The sequence below is a fragment of the Amphiura filiformis genome, chromosome 16, assembly GCF_039555335.1.
Source record: "Amphiura filiformis chromosome 16, Afil_fr2py, whole genome shotgun sequence".
NCBI classification, from domain to species: domain Eukaryota; kingdom Metazoa; phylum Echinodermata; class Ophiuroidea; order Amphilepidida; family Amphiuridae; genus Amphiura; species Amphiura filiformis.
Genome location: NC_092643.1, coordinates 39561555 through 39580514, shown reverse-complemented (window position 1 = coordinate 39580514; position 18960 = coordinate 39561555). Strand labels below are relative to the sequence as shown.

The following is an 18960-nucleotide window of genomic DNA, read 5'->3' as shown; positions in this document are numbered from 1 at the left end:
CGTTATTTTTAAAACTTTGCAAAACAATCGACCGATGTTTTTAATTATTATCTTACACGTAAGAAAACACACCAATCGTGTGAAATAAAAAACATTAAAAAAGGTGTAAAATTCCCTTTTTAGCTTATTTTGTCACCTTCTATCATCCCCTATTGTTAAATTTGTTTACCGATGCTGGGCAACAAGTTGATTGACAGAATATAGCTTGTCAACTGTCATGCGCAACACAAATGGCTGTATCGAAAACATACTATAAGGATGTCAGCCTCATGTCAAATTATATATAGCCGTTGCCAGCTCGACCAAGACGCGACCGGCTCAGGAATTCTGACAATTCCAGGTTTCTGACGCAGCCTGTTAAAAATTTGGAATTGTCAAAATTTTGGAATTCCGACAGTTCAGGTTTCTGACACAGTCTGTCAAAAGATGGAATTGTCAGAATTTTGACAGTTCCAAGTCATGACAGGCTGCATCAAAAACCTGGAACTGTCGTAATTCTGGAATAACGACAGAGGGCACTGTCAAAATCTTGGAATGATGACAATTCGTGTCATTTGACACGAAACAGCCAAGTCAGTAAGTAGTTTTTTTTTTCATTTTACCTCCTCATTTCGGCCTAAAATGATCAGATAACTTTCCTGATGTTACTAATAATAACATTTATAAGATATTATGTACACAAATACTATTTAAAAACTGTGTCTCCCCCTATATTATCCCAGGTGGAGGATATTCAGCTCGTTGTGAAGGAACAAGCAGTGCTCGGTTGTATCCCTAAGACGGGAGATTACGAAGAGGACGGATACTCCGTGGCCCATGGAACGTACATCGCCTGGGAAACCAATGTGAACTTAGGCGCTCCTTTTGCAAGTACCAAGAAATGGCAGGTAATTATAGAGATTGTTTACTTATAATATTGCTGCTATGTAGGCTCATACGTTCCGGTAGTTAAAATAACCAAGACAATTTTAAAACTTTCAACGGAAACTGAAGGCAAATAAATAAATATTTACCTGCTAATATTTTCGGTAACTAACAGTTACCATCCTCAGGCAGTAATGACTGGCTGACTGTCTTCTTCACACTTGGATGATTTAGGTGTTTCTAGAAGACAGTCGTAAATCCTTGGAAGATCCCGGCCCCCGCACAGCGATATTTCCCTACCCCAAAAATAGCGCCATCTCTTGATATACGGATATGTTTGACGGCGATATTTTGAGGCGTTTCCGAAACATCCCGAGTAATTGAACTATGCAAAACTACCCGTACAACCACTTTCAAAACAAAACCATTCATGTAGAAGATCATTTTACAACTCTCATATTCCCAAGAATACATACTGTATTGTAGAAAATAAATGGGTTGATATTTGAATCGATTCAAGCAATTTCCGAAGGGCTATTTTGATAAAATTTTCATCAAAGGCCAATATGATGATGACATTTTGTATTCCAATTTTACAATATTTTTCGAGTTTTGTTGAGAATTTTGGAAGTTTTCTGGGGTGTATGCAAGTACAATGCACACATACATGCATATGGCATCTTCCGCCTTTTAGCGGATTTTTCCGCCTTCAACCATCAATTTGGTCATATCTTCGGATTTTATCGGACCTGCCTTTTACTACATATTCCACGCCTCGGCATGCTTTCGGATGTATTATAGTACACAGACATACTTGAACAAGTAGAGGTTAATAGAAGCGAGTTTCAGTTTGCAGTTATGTACCGAAACAAAACCATTCATGTAGAAGATCATTTTACAACTCTCATATTCCCAAGAATACATACTGTATTGTAGAAAATAAATGGGTTGATATTTGAATCGATTCAAGCAATTTCCGAAGGGCTATTTTGATAAAATTTTCATCAAAGGCCAATATGATGATGACATTTTGTATTCCAATTTTACAATATTTTTCGAGTTTTGTTGAGAATTTTGGAAGTTTTCTAGGTGTATGCAAGTACAATGCACACATACATGCATATGGCATCTTCCGCCGTTTAGCGGAATTTTCCGCCTTCAACCATCAATTTGGTCATATCTTCGGATTTTATCGGACCTGCCTTTTACTACATATTCCACGCCTCGGCATGCTTTCGGATGTATTATAGTACACAGACATACTTGAACAAGTAGAGGTTAATAGAAGCGAGTTTCAGTTTGCAGTTATGTACCGAATGGAATGTAAATATACCTCATGGTATCAGTTAAACTCTAAAATTCCTAGAGCGATTTTTATAAACTCATCACAAGAATACTCTGTTAGCAATATGAACAAAAGAGTAAATCCGAGTATTCATGAAACCAGCATGGTATACGTAGCCCTCATGATTAATGCCTGGTATTGTCTCTTGAACATGCTCTGGCCGTGCTTGGTACAACCTTGAAATAAACTACAATGCAGTCTTGGGTTCGAGTCCAGTAGAGAAATAATAATTTGGTACGTGGTCAATAGATGAAATATCGCTGTGCCCCGTCTCTGTTGAGCTTGACTTGTTTTTCCTGTCTGATGGCTATGGACTCCTTTATCTTCCGATTTAGGAACTTGCTTTCCTTCTTGACAATCTTGATATTGGGGGAGTCCAATTTGTGACCTGTGTTCTTAAGATGTTCTGCGACAGCAGAACTTTTGACCGCACTTTTGCTTTGTGACGTGTGTTCTTTCAGACGATCACCAAAAGCCCGTGCAGTCTCGCCGATGTACACACTCTCGCAGCCCGAACACGGAATACGGTACACCACACCTGATTTATCTACAATCTTGGACTTGTCCTTCGGAGCAACAAGCTGTTGACGGAGAGTACTGAGCGGTTTAAAAGCGGTCTGAACTATGTAGGTGCCAAAAATGCGCTTGAGTTTCTCTGAAACTCCTTTCACATACGGGAGAAGCGTGAGAGGCGGCTTTCTTTTAAAGCCAGAGCCAGATGTGACTGCAGTGTTGTTGGTTTTTGGTTTCTTTTTCTTTCTGAGTAGCTTTAGAAAAAGTCCAGTTCTCGTATCCACATCTGGAAAGCGCACCCTTTATATGCGAAAGTTCCTGATCGCAATCCTCCTTCTCGGTTACGATATTGTCAGCTCTATGGAACAGTGTTTTGACCACACTAAGTTTGTGTTGAAGTGGATGGTGGCTTTCAAAGTGCAAATACTGGTCCGTATTGGGCGCTATCAATCGGGATGCTGGTAAACAGGGCTGAAACATCGTAGGAAACCAGCGACTCATCTTCATCAAAGCGAGAGTGATCGCTTGCCTCAAACGGCAAGGCTTGAATATGTTATCAAAAACAACATTTTGAAAATATTTGCCGACGGGAAAAAATATTGATCGACGGAAACGTTTACAATATAATCACAAAGTTGAACAATAGACAATTTTGCTGCACAGTCTCGCGTTGTTTTTCGCCTTTTTGCATTCAAATGTACAGGAAGATCACCCGTAATGTAGAAGGTCACTTCGAGACTTAATGTCTACAAGCTGTTATGGCTGCGTGGAAGTGTTCACTTCCGTATTTATAAATACGCATTTATAAATATAGTCGAAGCATATACTGTAAGTAGAAATTCAATTTACTAAGTGAAGAAAGGCAAGCACTATTGGAGAGCAGCTGCTGCTAAGCAGAGAATGATCTTTGCCAGACACCTGATTCATTTACAAATTTATCCACATTGCAGCGAGCAGTTTTCTTCTGACCATGTCAAATGTGTCTGGATTTCCTGATGGGTGCTTCGTTTAACCTCCCAAATTCTGCATTACTTGTCACGAAAGCTAGTGAAGTGATTAAACGGACGGACCGAAAGAATTTGACTAAATCTGCTCACGGATCACGACCAACGAATTTGAATATTTGGTTGCAGGGCTGGCCATTCCACCTCTGAGTCTGACGCCCTAACATAATCTCCTAGCAGCTATCAAACTGCAATAATGACAGAGAAGAAAGTACAATTGCCTGCCATACTGCAGTTACTGGCCGTTTTCCTATACACAATACACAGTGCTCTCACCATTGACGCGTGAACTCTACAAATGATGTACGTTGGAAGAATGGGCACTTGCTTAGTTAACATCACTGTGTGAAAAATAACCAGCCAATATTTTAGCTATTCTCCAAACTTCTAGCAAATATATTTCTCTAACATGACCTAAAATTACAGCCAGGTTAGATGTTCAGAAATAGTCGCACTTTTGTAAAATATGAGTGAGGGCAAGGCATAGCTAGCCAACTCCCCGTGTTAATTGAATGGAGATTTGACCGAAAATATTGGTATCGGACCGCTCACCTCTGAAGGATGCCACAAAAAAACGGTACAAGCTACATTTTAACTATTCTAAATAGGTTCTAGAAAATATAGTTTTGTAACATGTCCTAAATTTTTAGCTAATTTAGATGTTTGGAGAGGGTCGCACTTTTGTGTTTTAGGAAGGATATATGTAAACGACAGATAACACCAAAAATATGAAGAAATTATTTCCAAACCGTGTTAAGTCAACAATCATTATGTTGCTCATTTTGAAGAATGCTGGTTAACAAAAAGCAGGTCTTTGTCTCATTTCGTGAACAAAGGTACACATACCATTGTTTCCTTTCGTTTCCTTTATAATCGGTTACCCAACTGAAGCTATAATACCAGCTTTATTGCGATGTCGCACATTGAAAACAGACACTTGTGTACAACCAGAGAAGATCTGATTTAATCAGTTGAGCTGCTTCAATGAGTGTTATCTTGGTTTAATAGCTTTTAATGGGGTTTAAGTCCTGCAAAGGTCGAGATGAATTCTACTGTAGACATGACTGCATCATGCCTGGACATCAGTAAGGCTTTGGCAGGGTATGGCATCGATTTCTAGTGAGCGATTTTCCACTCGCCATACACAGTAAACATCGCTCGCTGCAAATCACCAAAAATTCAATTAATTTACACTCAATTTGAAGCATTAAGCCATGAGAACAAAAAAAACCCGCGGATTTAAGGGGGTACTACACCCCTGGCCAATTTTGTGCCTGTTTTTGCAATTTTCTCACAAATTATAGCGCGTTGGTGACCATTAAGATATGTATATTGTAGGGGCAAGGACTACAACTACACTGAAAATGCGGCAACTCAAGGCAAATAGTTATTGATTTATTGATCAAATATTGGTTTTCCCTCATTTTTGACTGTAACTCCACAACTGTTATCTGTGTTGAAATAAAATTTTCAGTGCCGTAGTTGTAGTCTTTGCCCCTATAATATACATATCTTACTTGTAACCAATGCGCTATAATTTTTGAGAAAATTGCAAAAACAGGCACAACAGGGATGTAGTACCCCCTTAAGGATTCATCAACAATTAAAAGTTGCAATGAAAGTAATAATTATAATCATGTATATTTTAAATTTCACATGAAACGATAAAATGAAAAAAAATACAAATCATAACAATCATCACCTGGTATATTGCGAACAAAGTTAATGGAGCTTACAAACCCTTACAAAAGAAAGTTCGTAAAATTTAAAAATAGAAAGTTGATCTGTTATGTGTGAAAATTCCTTGTTTCTTCGTGTGAGCTGAAAAAAGTACTTTACCATTGGGCCCCTGTAAATATTATTTATATTTGGGTTATTAGGACCTTTTAATATTATCTGCATTGAGCCTGCAGGACCAAGATTAACAGGTAATTTACCTTTGGACTCCTGATAGCGACTAATAAATGTACCTACAATGCACGAAAAAACACTATGTTTTGGGCCAACACTTGAAATTTTACTCGCGCTCCCGCGCTATAAATGCCCAGTCAAACCGGTAATAAAGTTCCCCCTAAATGTTAATGCTTCTGGCATCACTGGATACAATACAGGCTGAGTCAAAAAGAAGTAAACTCATGTTTGAGGGGCTGTAACTCAAGATCTGTAAGGAATCTGCTAAAAATGAAAATATCACTGAAAAGAGCAGATTCTACACATCTAAATAAAAAAAATAATTGTTGCAATTGCTCACAGCAAACTCAAGTTATACTCATTTGAATACAACCACCCATTTTTGTAGCTGCACACGGTTTCACTTCCTAAGTAGAGCCTACGTATTATATTGATTGGTAAGGCGCGATATCCAAATGCAAATAACGTTCTGTGGCAGGTGTGGTTTCGACCAATAATTCCTGTTAAAGGGCTCTTTTCAATATGAATTTTACCTCATTGCACTACATTACAATAAAACGGGCCAAATGACAACATGGCACCACAATTTACTGCACGGGAGCGCACGTTTCTGTCGACGAAGTATCATGAAACTAAGAGTCCCACTGAAGTTCAGCGTCTTTGTTGTCTCCAATTTCCTACAGCTAACCGGGTTTCATGTGAGGGAGCAGTATACTGTAAAAACTCGATAGTTAGCATATGTGCTTACTATCGATCGCTTTTGAAAACGTGAAATTGTACCAAAGTCCGGCGCTTTACCAACTGAGCTAATGGGGTTGAGACACACATTTACAGGTTTACTTGTTCGTATATAACTATGCGTATCGATGATTTGCTCAAAACCCTTGACAATTTTGTGGATGGGGCTCTTCATGTTTGTTTGCATGTTTTAAAAGCGCTCGATAGTAAGCACATGTGTTAACTATCGAGTTTTTACGGTATAAGAATGTGAACAAGCTCAATGTGCATTGGTACTATAAGGAATAGACAGCCGGAAGCTTCAGGCAGACCACAAACTGCTAGATCACACGTGACATGCGTTACAGCATGACCAAAGATCAGCTCAATCCTTTACCCAACATTCCCCAATCAAGCTTCTGCCGGATCGATCGTAAAGACTTGAATTGGTATCCCTACAAACTATAGTACCGTCATGGACGTTGTTGAATATTAATTAAAAGCAAAAGTTGTCTTTTCAACAATGAATCCTGGTAGCACTTTGCTGATTCTTCGAAATTGAAATGGATGAAAATCAATCAGCCGTGTGCAGCTACAAAAATGGGTGGTTGTATTCAAATGAGTATAACTTTAGTTTGCTGTGAGCAATTGCAACAATTCTTTTTTTAATTTAGACGTGTAGATTTTGCTCTTTGCAGATCTCGAGTTACAGCTCCTCAAACATGAGTTTACTTCTTTTTGACTCAGCCTGTATACCGAGCAGAATGGCAGCGCTCACCTAGCATCATTCATACTAGAGATAGATTCGACCACTCGCCGACCATCGTGCTAGCGAGTGATTAACCACTCGCCTTTAAAAACTAGGCAGCAAGGCCTGCATTTTACAAATTAAAAAAAAATCGGAATCCCCCTATGTGTAATAATTTTGCTATTTAATTAATACTTAAATTTGTTGATATTTATCAAAGAGTTCTTATCCTTTTCAATGGTAGAGGATTTGCTCATGCTTGGTGGTCTTGGTATGTGGTGCCCATGGGTCACGTGTATGGCAGGCCGAGTGTCCAATAACCTCGAAATCTGGATTTTCGGCGAAAATCTTGGATTTTCAACCGATAATCCAAGATTTTCGAGTAAAACTTGGACTTTCACCTGAAAATCTTGGATTATCGATTGAAAAATCCAAGTTATTTTTTAGCTTAGTTCGAAAATCTTGGATTATCAAATTGAAAAGGTTGGATTTTTATTTTGATAATCCAAGATTTTCAAATTATAGGACATAGTAAATCGAAAATCTTGGATTTTCGACCGATAATCCAAGATTTTCGATTTCATCAGTTGCAATGTGTAGTAAGTCGAAAATTCAAGATTTTCACTTTGAAAATCCAAGTTTTTCGATTTGATAATCCAAGATTTTCGAGTTATTGGACATGGGCGTACACTACTTGGAATTTCGGTTGATAATCCAAGTTTTTCAGCTTAATCTAAAAATCTTGGATTATCAAAGTGAAAAACTTGGATTTTCACTGCTGCAAGTCGAAAATCTTGGATTTTCGGTCAAAAATCCAAGTTTTTTCCACTATTTTGAAAATATTGGATTTTCAAGTCGAAAATCTTGGATTATGGACTGAAAATCCAAGTTTGTCATGTACGGACCGATACAAATTTTCAGGTGAAAGTCCACGTTTTACTCGAAAATCTTGGATTATCGGTTGAAAATCCAATTTTCGATCGAAAATCCAAGAGTTCGAGGTTATTGGACACTCGGCCTGCCATACACGTGCGTGTTTATAAACATACTGCAGTTACTGTCCGTTTTCATATACACAATACACAGTGCTCTTTCCCATTGACCGGCCAATATTAAAAGTACTCTTCTAAAATTCTAGAAAATATAGTTTTGTAACATGTCCTAAATTTTAAGCTACTTTAGATGTTTGGAAATATGCGTACTTTGGTGTTTTAGGAAGGATATGTAAACGACAGATAACACCAAAAAATATGAAGAAATTATTTCCAAACCGTGTTAAGTCTGCAAACCACCATGTTTCTCATTTTCAAGAACGCTGGTTAACAATAAGCACGTATTGTCTCATTTCGTAAACAAAGACCACACAGAATTGTTCTCTAGCGCTCGCTTTATAATCGTTCATTCAACTGAAAGTATAATCCCAGCTCATTGCTCCATTGTACGTGTAAAGCAGACACATATGTTGTGTGTATTTAACCAGAGAAGATATGATTTAATCAGTTGAGCTGTTTTCAATGAGTGTTATCTTGGTTTAATAGCTTTTAATGGGGTTTAAGTCCTGCAAAGGTCGAATTGAATTCTACTGTATACATGACTGCATCATGATACGTATTTATAAATATAGTCGAAGGTAGTTAACTTATGTTTGAGAGGAAAATAAAATAAACGGCATGGATAAATGGCACATGTATGCAGAAAGGGCGGGAGAAAGGGTCATTTACTTCATTAAAATGAAATGTGATATATGTACTTTGATTATAATTGGGTTAGATTTTATACATCTTTCTGTCAAAAAGGGTTATGATAACACCATTAGGGTAAATCTAATACAGACATCTGGGAATATTTGTTTTGTCTACAGGTACATAAACCTGAAGAGGAGGTTGAGAAGTTTTACAACTCTATTCAATACACCCTGTACGAGACAGGGTTTCCGGAGACTGTAGATCGAACGTCTACGCCAAGACGGAACGTCAACAAAGAGGGAGTTATCGTAGCAGTGCTCTCGGCTCCGTATGAATGCATTGGAATGCTGCTAGAATGTATGTTGACAGAAATGTTTTATGTTGTATGTTCACAAAAAAATACAATGTCGTATCAAATTATCCAATATAATAAGCCAAATCGGCATGGGAAGTTTGCAATGCATTGTAGGACAGTTTTTGCCGTTTTGGGACACTTTGCCCTTTGACCTTTCAGAAAATTCAGAAATATTGGGTTTTTGTACGTACAAAATATAATCTAAAATGTTTTACAATAATTTAAACAAATATAAAAAATATTTTGTATATAATTATTTTGTATTTTTAATGATCAACATTATGACAATAATAAGAAAATTTCCCGATATGTCAGAGGTCAAAGTGTCCCAAAACTGCTCTCAAAATCCGGAAGTAAGAATGGCGATTGGGCTTATTATTCAGCTTAGATTACTTCAGTATTAGAAAGTAGTTTGACTTATGCAATTTGTGTTAATGGGCTAAAAAGGTTATTTTTTCAATTTCTTTCCATGAGCATGGGTAGGGGTGAACTCACATGGATTGCATATCAAACAGTTTACAAAATTACACACTGTTCAGTTTGCGCGTGTTTTGATCTTAGTCTAAAGCTTTTCGATATTCAAGTAGAAATTTCTCTCAGACCGAAACTGCATGTAGCTCGATCGTGAACATACAAGACATAATAACATCAAATCTTCTAGCGAAACGGCACAAACAGGGCTCCTGTAATTGGTTGCAACTAAATGTTGTCATCGACTTTGATATGTATGTTCGTCACACATGCAGTCTGTTGCCATATATACGGTATTGGCCGAGAATAGGCACATATCTGATCACCGCAGTTCTATGTTATTGACCAATTGTGAACGGCGTTACAAACTTGATGTTAGTCAAAATCAACTGGATTCGCGGTTGAGCCACAAGCAGTCTGGCCCCGAGACTGTAGATAATCCGTGGCGCAGCTCATATTTAACATTTTATTCTTATTGTGTATTACAGGCGGACAACAGGTGTCCGATAGCAGTCACCTAATCTTATCCCAGTCTTGGGTGTCCAAGGAACCCTCTAGAGACAACAGGAGTATGTACAGCGTGTACGTGCACAAGGCCATCACATTCCACAAGGGCGGGGCCACATACATTGACGAGTTCTCACCGCCCAGACGTGTGACCTACCTGGTTAACTTTTTCACCAGTGCCATAACCCATGGCCTGAAAGACTGGGGCTCGGACTTTGAGGTGAGGGTATACATTGACGTTTTGCAAATTGAGCGAGACTTTGTTGTCCACATCATTGTTTCTATTAAGTGATAGTCGAAAGTGATGGACGAGCTGAGTTTACAGTCGTTCAGCCTCCTGACATCGGTAAAGATTGTTGAACCCTAAAGTCGATTTGGTTCTCAATTTGAGGTATCCGGCTTCAGATAAGAAGAAGAATTTGCTCTTGAAGTTCAGCATTCAGCAATGTGCTCAATGGAAATGATAGACTTCAAGGTCAACGATGTTAAGATGATTCTCAGGAACCTGCAACCAGATAAAGCTACTGGTCCTGATAAAATCCCCGCAAGAGCCCTGATGAAGTACAGCGCAGAACTTGCAAGGCCACGCGTAGCCTACTTTTCGAGCTTTTGCTTCTCCAAAGGAGTTTTCCTAAGCCAATGGAAGACTGCATCATCCTTATTCACAAGAGAGATTCGAAGTCGAATCCGTCTGTGTACCGCCCCATCTCTCTGCTCTGCATCATCAGCAAGGTCATGGAGGCTGTTGTACAGAACTAACTTCAGAAGTACCTCCTTGGTTTCCAAGGAGGTACTTCCAACTGAGGCAGTTTGAATTTAGGCCACACCACAACACACCTGGCATCCTCACCATTCTGACCCAAGAGTGGTCAAACTCCCACTGATTGCCCTGGACATCAAAAGGGCATTTGACAAGGTCTGGCATAATGGCCTTTGCTCGAAACTCATGATAAAAGGAGTATCTGGCAAGCTGATCAACTGGATTAGGAGCTACCTGATAGATCGTTCCATCAAAGTTGCCTTATCTGGCCAGTCATGAAGTACTTCCTCCATCAATGCATCAGTTCCACAGGGTCAATATTGGGCCCAATTTTGTTATCTGTTTGCATTGATGACCTGGGTGATTAGCATGAAAACCAACTTCACCTCTGGCCTGCTATTTCCTGTTTTCCCGAGAAAGGTTTTCAATGTGGGGCTACCAAACTGAAGGAAAAAATCATCAATGAAGAACGCGAATAAATGGTAACATCATGAATCAAGTGAACAACAATAATAAAAATTAATTTTTGCAAAATATTCTACAAAATAAATAAATAGGTCATTCCATGTAAAAAAATTCAACCAATTTTATGAAAGGTTCCGAGGTGGCATCAGATTTTGATGAAAGTACATCAGAATAATCTTTAGTGACCACAACCAACGAACACACACAAAACTTTGGCTATGTCGTACTTGAGAAATGGGACCTTGAAGTTTGGCCAGGAATCCCCGTTTTGGCACTCGAGACTGTCGTTGGTGATTTCTACTACCTTTGGTAGCTCATAGCGTCCTTTTCTGAACAGATATAAAACTGCAAACTTGCATTGTAGCTAACCTAACCCTTTGTCATAATTTAAGAATCTTCCTTTTAAATTACAAATACCTGTTTTAATACCTTTAATGAGTAATATATTCAATCGCAGACTTCAAAGAATAAACTTAAAATTATCTCTCCTTGCAGAGGAATTTGGACTGTCAGATGAGCAGCTCGCTACCACTGTGTGATATGATAGACGACAAACTATGGACCCGCTACCTAATGGCTAAAGTAGGGATTGTCGTCCCGGAGACATTGTCTTTGAGAGTGAAAGACAAGCGTATGGTAATTTTAATTTTTCAGATTTTATCAAGTTAATTCAGCCCTTTGTAATGATTATCAGAGTACGTGTCCTTAGCAATACATTCTTTCATGCCTTCAAAAGATTCTGATTCTTTTGTCTCTTGAAACCAATGCGGACTTAAATAAGCCTGCAACTGTACAGTCTGATCAGGATTCAAATTGCCGGAAGGTATTTTGACGGAACGACAAACAGTGTCGACTCTGATAAGACTATACGTTATCAAAGTTAATCTTAAAACATTATTACTAAATTGCTCAATACATGTAGTATTGTAATATTTGGACATTAAGATTTTCGCGTGTCATTCACGCTGGTCATATAATCACTATTATTTTCTCTCTCTCTCGTTAGGTGCCTAACTCTGAGGCAATCAGAGTGTGTTTGTTGGGCAAATGTGTGAAAGCCAAAAAGCTCAGCGAGGAGCCAACCCCAGTTGAAGAGCCTCCCCCTGTCGATAAGCCAACCCATAACGTAAAGTGCCAGGAGCAGGATTGCTCGTGTCGCATCGAGGCTCTAGCCAAGATGGCCGCCAAGGCGAACGCGGACAACCCGTGCGTGTATATCGAGAAACAGCTCAAAGATGGTGTATGTGAACATGCCATCTCTATGGAGCAGGAGATCGCTAAGTTCCTGGATAAACCTAACGTCATTGGCAAGAGGGTGAGTCTAGGGATTTTAGATTCCTAAAGGAAATTTCTTTAAAGTCATGCACAATATCCAATAAGCCAAATCGGCATTGGAAGTTTGCAATGCATTGTAGGACAGTTTTTGCAGTTTTGGGACACTTTGTCCTTTGACCTTTCAGAAAATTCAGAAATATTGTTTTTTTGTGCGTACAAAATATAATATAAAATGTTTTACAATAATTAAAACAAATATAAAAAATATTAGTATTTTATAAATTAATTATTTAGTATTCTTAATGATCAACAATAATAAGAAAAGTAATTATAATAATTATATCAATTTTCCCGATATGTCAGAGGTCAAAGTGTCCCAAAACTGCTCTCAAAAACCGGAAGTTAGAATGGCGATTGGGCTTATTTGTTGCAAGGTGACCCATTCTTCTATTCCGGTAACCATCCATCCCGCAGTCGTCACGAATACCTTACGTTGACTATTGTTGGTTAATTTCTTGATTGATTAACTTCTTAACAAGCATTCAGTGCATTATATGGTGCACCGAAATTGCTTTATCGACGAAATTAGCTTACTTCGGCAATAAGTTGGCTTACGGGCACGGTGGCTCAGTGGTTACGGCCTTGGACTCATAATCTGAGAGCTTGCTCGACGTGCGTGGGTTCGATTCCCCGTCCCGCCACCGTGTTGCGCCCTTGGGCAAGGCGCTTTGTCTCGCTTGCCTCGCCCCACCCAGGTGCAATGGGAAGCTGTTAGGGGTAGTCACAGTCGTTGTACTGATGGACCCTGCGCCACTTGTAGGCTACAAACGTGGTTCCGACATATTCTAATGACGGCGGAATAAATGTAAAGCGCTTAGAGGCTGTTTACGGCATAAAGCGCTATATAAATGTCTACATTTATTTATTTATTTACGTCGGTAAGACGCTATTGCATAAAGTGCCTTACCGTTAGAAAATTTCGGCAGCTGCTTACTTCCTTGCAGATATGTACTGTTTATAGTGTACCCTGTTTGTTTGTTTAAACGGTCGCTCCGTGTGGATACATACTTGGGTCCCGATGGGTCCTATCTAAAGCAAAAGATTCAAACCAGACCAAACAAATTAAAAGCTTGCTCATGTTGAGAAGACGAGGTGATGCCATACAGGATGATATAATCAGATAATGCACACGATAATGATGACGTGATACCAGTCGGATATGAGACGACATACAGGACGAGATATCTGGTATCACGTAATTGCACGTCATCTCGTATTGTAGTACAGTCACATATCTGATCACTCGTATCATCTCTTCTTGACATATTTGGTCGAAAATACCTGCTATACATGTATGATACAAAATTTGACAGTGTGAAATAGTTTTCTATTGTCTAAATTATAATAGTATAAAATACTTTAAACAAAAACAGCATGAGCTGTGAGTAAATCTTCAACAGTGCCGTAACAGTCTTACCGTAGCTGAACAAAGTAGACTTGGCATTTCGGTGGCAAGACAATTTCGGCGCAGCCATACTCATCTGCTCATCATAGCAATAGTTTTAGGTTAAAATACCAATTTGACTGGAGTCATTCTTTCTTATTTCAGATTGTTGTTAAGCCATCGGGCCCTGAATCCCACAGCAGTATCGGCGTCACCATTCACCAGGCCGGTAAGCTCGAATCCATCACCAACGCTGTCAAAGATCTGCTCGAGAAAATAAATGGTGCCGACACCGTTCTCGTCGAGACATTCGTGGAGCCCATTTCTCCACGGTCCATTGTCAGTGGGAGCCAGTCGGTGGATTTGTGGAAGGCTAATAAGAGACACAGTTTTCGAGTCTGCTCGACCGTCTGTAGAGATTTTGATGGAACACCTGTCACAACTTCGGTAATTGACCTTTTCGGTAAATCCCATAAGCCTTTGCGAGTATACCTGAAATGTCGTCATTTGACGTCCCGCCGACTTGTCACGCACAGTAACGATGTTCGATAAACGATGTGTGCATCGGCGCAGATCGACGTAACGTCAAATGACGACATCTCAGGTGTACTCGCAAAGGCTTATGAGATTTACCGAAAAGGTCAATTACAGACATACAAAATAAAATATGTGTGGCTTTAAAACATAATCTTTCAACAACAGCAATCTCTTTTCTACTTTTGACTCCCTGGATTGAATGTCTCTTCAGCGATTTGGTCATTCGGAAACTGTAATGTATCTACTTAAATAAGAGAAATAAGCTACATGGTGATTGAATGTGGCTTCAACTTTGTCCATTCTGTAATTTTTCATTGCAAAAATACCTAATGACAATATTAATGGTTTACCCCTAACTTTTTGCACTTTATACACAATTTTAGTTTGGTGACACTTTCGTTTGGATCATTGAATGGGCCTTTAAGGAACAAAACACAACTGTTACGATATTATTGCTTTACTCCGTGTCTTGTATAATTTGGTAATCATGTTTATAAATGATACAACTTGTTTTATAGGAATAATACTCTTTAAACATGTTTGTTTATGACCTTTACAGATCACCTGTGGGATTTCGTCCAAGGACTCCCCAATCAACGGATACAACAGTGTCTGCCAGGGTCTCGACTCCACCCTACTGGCTTATGGCTTGACCGACCCCGCCGTCAGGCGTGCTGTTGATCGTGACATCCGCAAGAAGGGCGAGGACCTGATGAGAATCATCATGGAGGAGGAAAGTAAACTGGACGAAGTACAGAGAGGTGGTCTTGGTGGATACACCGATATTATTGGTACGAATATTGCAAGCATTAATGTTGGTGGTGGATTAATTCATAGATCTTCATTGGCGGTCGTGGGCGCTAAAATTAATCTCCATTATCATATTATTATGAAGATGGAAGTATATTGTGGAATAAAATGACACATCGTCACATCATCCGCTGAATATAATCATCACCAATTTAATTATTTTTGAAAAACGCTAAATTTTGACACCAGCAAATGAGATCCACTGGTACGGTAGTTATCAAATTTAGTTTGAAAATGTACTTGAAAAACTACAATGGCCGTCATAAGTGTTGGGTCACTTTTGATGGGGTAATGTAAATAAGCCCTCACTCCCTCAATCAATGTTGTATCTATTTTTTTTTCATGGGCGCCTACTGGCGCCCAACATTCATTGGTGGGGAGGGGGAATTAGAGTGTTAGGAAAAGGTATAGGCTTGACACCAAAGTAACCTTCATTTCATCACGTTAAAAATTACGGAAATAACAGCCATAATATAGACTAAGTGTCCCCACACATCTTGACGATGGTTGTAGTCCATCACTGCAGCTGGAGTTTGAAGATAACGTCTTACTTTAAAAACAGCAATTAGTATGAAGATCAAAAATGATATTTAAAAATAATTACGTAACTTGTTCATTTCAATTCATTGTTTTAGGTATTGATTTCTTCCTTACGGACGAGGATGGTCAAATCATTCCAGTGGCCATTGAAGTGAATAGCCACAACTGTACGTTCAACTGCCAGGTGGTGGATTTCATGTTCCATCTGACCCAGCAGTACACACCGATCAACGCACAAAGCATCTACCAGGTGTGCCGATCTGATAATGAGTACGACAGTGAAACACCGCTAAAGCAAGACTCGATCCTCGGCCGCAGTGTCCGACCATGGGTCCGATCCATGATCCAGAGATCCCAGAACCATGTTCTTAGGGGGAAACATATCCTGATCATTGGTGCTGGTGGATTCAGTAAGGCGTTCGTCTGGCACGACGCAGTCGCTCTTGGTGTCAGGGTGATCCTGGTCGAATCGAATCCGAACCACTTCGCAAAGGACCAGGTCAGTGTTTTGTTTTTGTTTGTGCTTTCTTTTTGATGTCTCAATCAATTTAAAAAAAAAAAAAAAAAAAAAAAAAATGAATAAATAAATAAATAAATAAATAAATAAATAAATAAATAAATAAATAAATAAATAAATAAATAAATAAATAAATAAATAAATAAATAAATAAATAAATAAATAAAACGGAAATCTATATTACTGTGGCACAGTAATAGGAGTTTCGCATTGACTGTGCTGACAGCGTCCCAAACATAATTATTGAAAATCACACTCAAAATTACTCAATATTGAGTAACAAGGAACAGCGCAACAAGTTGCGTCAATATGATTACTCCACGTTGAATAAATTGTACTCAACTACGGTATATTAAAAATGCACTCAATATTGAGCTTACTCACAGCCTATAACAGCTCAAGTTTTGAGCTGTTTTCTTTTTAAAGAGTGTAGTGCCCTTAAGTTTCCTTTAACTGACACGTGACCCCACAAGGTACTGTGGTAATTTATTCCCGATACATACGATGCAGACATCATGCTGTCTGTGGGTAAAGGCACTTATAAAATTATAGAGAAAAGTTTAGGCTAAGAGGGTACATTAAGTTACCATTATAAAAAATTTATACGGCAATAGATCCAAATTAGTTCGATCTTCGATGCTTGGTCGGCCGTCGATCATCCTTATTATTTATATTAATAACAAGCAGTATCGACATTCGATCCAAAGATCGAACAAATTTGGTTCTGGTATCTACCCAATTCTGATGGAAAAGGAATCCCATTCGAATGCAAACTTATATTCTATGGCAATATCAGTGAACATTATATATTTCCACTACGAATGAATAACATTTGAAAATTACCTATCACTTAACTTACTAAAACTGCAACAAAAAAAATCTCTACAGGTTTACGAGTTCATCAACCTGGACATCGAGGATCACACACAGGATCACGCCCACGCCCGGGAGATCATGAAGATCCTGCGGAACAAAGAAATCACAGTCAATGGATGCCTCACATTCTGGGAGGACTGTGGACCGCTGGCCGCAATGTGTGCTGTGCTCTTAAAGACGAAAGGTATAGTCTAGGGATTCTCGCTATACTACAAAATGTAACGTCAAATTCGGTCGAAGTCTGTTAGGTGTTTCTAATCCTATTCCGTTAGATTTTATATTAAATCACTTCTCCCTCAGCTGAAAATAGGGAAACTTTATGGACTGTATTATATAAACATTCGCGTGCTACACCACTCACTGAGTCGGCATATGAGGACCGCACGCACAGTGGTTTTCGAGAGCAAGAGCTTGAAATCGAAATAAAAATAACAGAAAGAATAGCACTCATGTAGACAGACCATTTTCATAATCGCAAAATCACCCCAGAAATAAATTTCTTATAGCGTATTATGGCGAATCGCATGACACATCAAGGAAGTACGGTAATAGCTTAACATCACGAATAGCACGGCGTGTAAAGACCATTTTCATAATTGCAACTTGCGCATGCTATGCGTTTAAAAAGCGCTCGTGTTGGGTTCCACTCTCGGGGTTCAGCTCCCTTTGAGCCTATCGGGATATACGTACTCACTGATGTCAACATAGACGTTCTTCTTATATCCCATCATGCAATGTTCCAGTATCAACCTCATAGATCGTGTGCAGCCTGATCTTCACCAAGGGATCTTTGTGATTATTTGTCTTAATATGGGCATACTGATCCATACCAGCAAACAAAAAATGTAATTATTGAACGTACAAAGTGATGTAGAATGCCAAAGGTAAAACGGCGTCTTTAAAACGTATAAAAGTTAGGTTTAAAGGAAGTCTCCGGCAATCACAACAGTATGCCTTATATGTAAGAAAAATATTTATCAAGCACGAATCACGTGGTTTTATTTAAAACAAACTCATAATGACCATAAAAACGAATAAAAACATCCGTCTCTCAACACGTGATATTCAAATTCCTGGGCGCCGAAATTGTCTAGTGCAATGACGTCCCAGTAATACAATGAAGGCTGACGGCAATTAAGCACAAATAACCATTACGTCATTGTACCATGTGATTCGTGCTTTATAATTACTTTTCTAACATATAAGGCAAAATGTTATGATTACCGGAAACTTTAATATGACCGCAATTTCGTTTGCCTTCGGAAGGTGACAGTCATCTTCCGCTGTTACTATTCGTGAACTGCATCGCGAATCCTTTTCCGATTGTCATATATATACTCGTATTATATTCGCACTCTTTTGCGCTATTATCGCTATTGCCAGCTTTTGCGCCTTCGTGTAGCTTTGGCATATGATGTCTGACGTCAGGGCAACGGCGCGGTGTGATTGGTTGCTGACCTGCGCAGTACGGCATTTTTGGTCTGGTTGACAGGACGTCAGACGCAAACTAGTCTTTTTAATTCGGTCTTCAATTACAGTTCACCTGACCTTCGGCTGGACTATTGTTTTTCAGTGGTTTCCTCTCTTCGTCTGGCAACCTGATATAATTTGCTCTA

General features: G+C 38.9%; 1 protein-coding gene across 1 annotated transcript; it reads left to right on the top strand.

Moving 5' to 3' along the window:
* Positions 1-230: 230 nt before the first annotated feature.
* Positions 231-17539, top strand: LOC140136407 (carnosine synthase 1-like). The gene is made up of 10 exons (XM_072158131.1): positions 231-260; positions 723-887; positions 8964-9144; positions 10102-10340; positions 11841-11981; positions 12352-12660; positions 14230-14511; positions 15161-15392; positions 16047-16450; positions 17357-17539. The coding sequence occupies exons 1-10, from the start codon at positions 231-233 to the stop codon at positions 17537-17539; spliced, it is 2166 nt and encodes a 721-aa protein (XP_072014232.1).
* Positions 17540-18960: the final 1421 nt, after the last annotated feature.

What these genes read in the sequence shown, in the direction of transcription:
- LOC140136407 (XM_072158131.1), top strand. Translation starts at nt 231, where the DNA reads ATGGCTGTATCGAAAACATACTATAAGGAT. An exon ending in ACTGGGGCTCGGACTTTGAG is followed by an intron (nt 10,341 to 11,840) that starts GTGAGGGTATAC and finishes CTCTCCTTGCAG; the next exon opens with AGGAATTTGGACTGTCAGAT. An exon ending in GAGTGAAAGACAAGCGTATG is followed by an intron (nt 11,982 to 12,351) that starts GTAATTTTAATT and finishes CTCTCTCGTTAG; the next exon opens with GTGCCTAACTCTGAGGCAAT.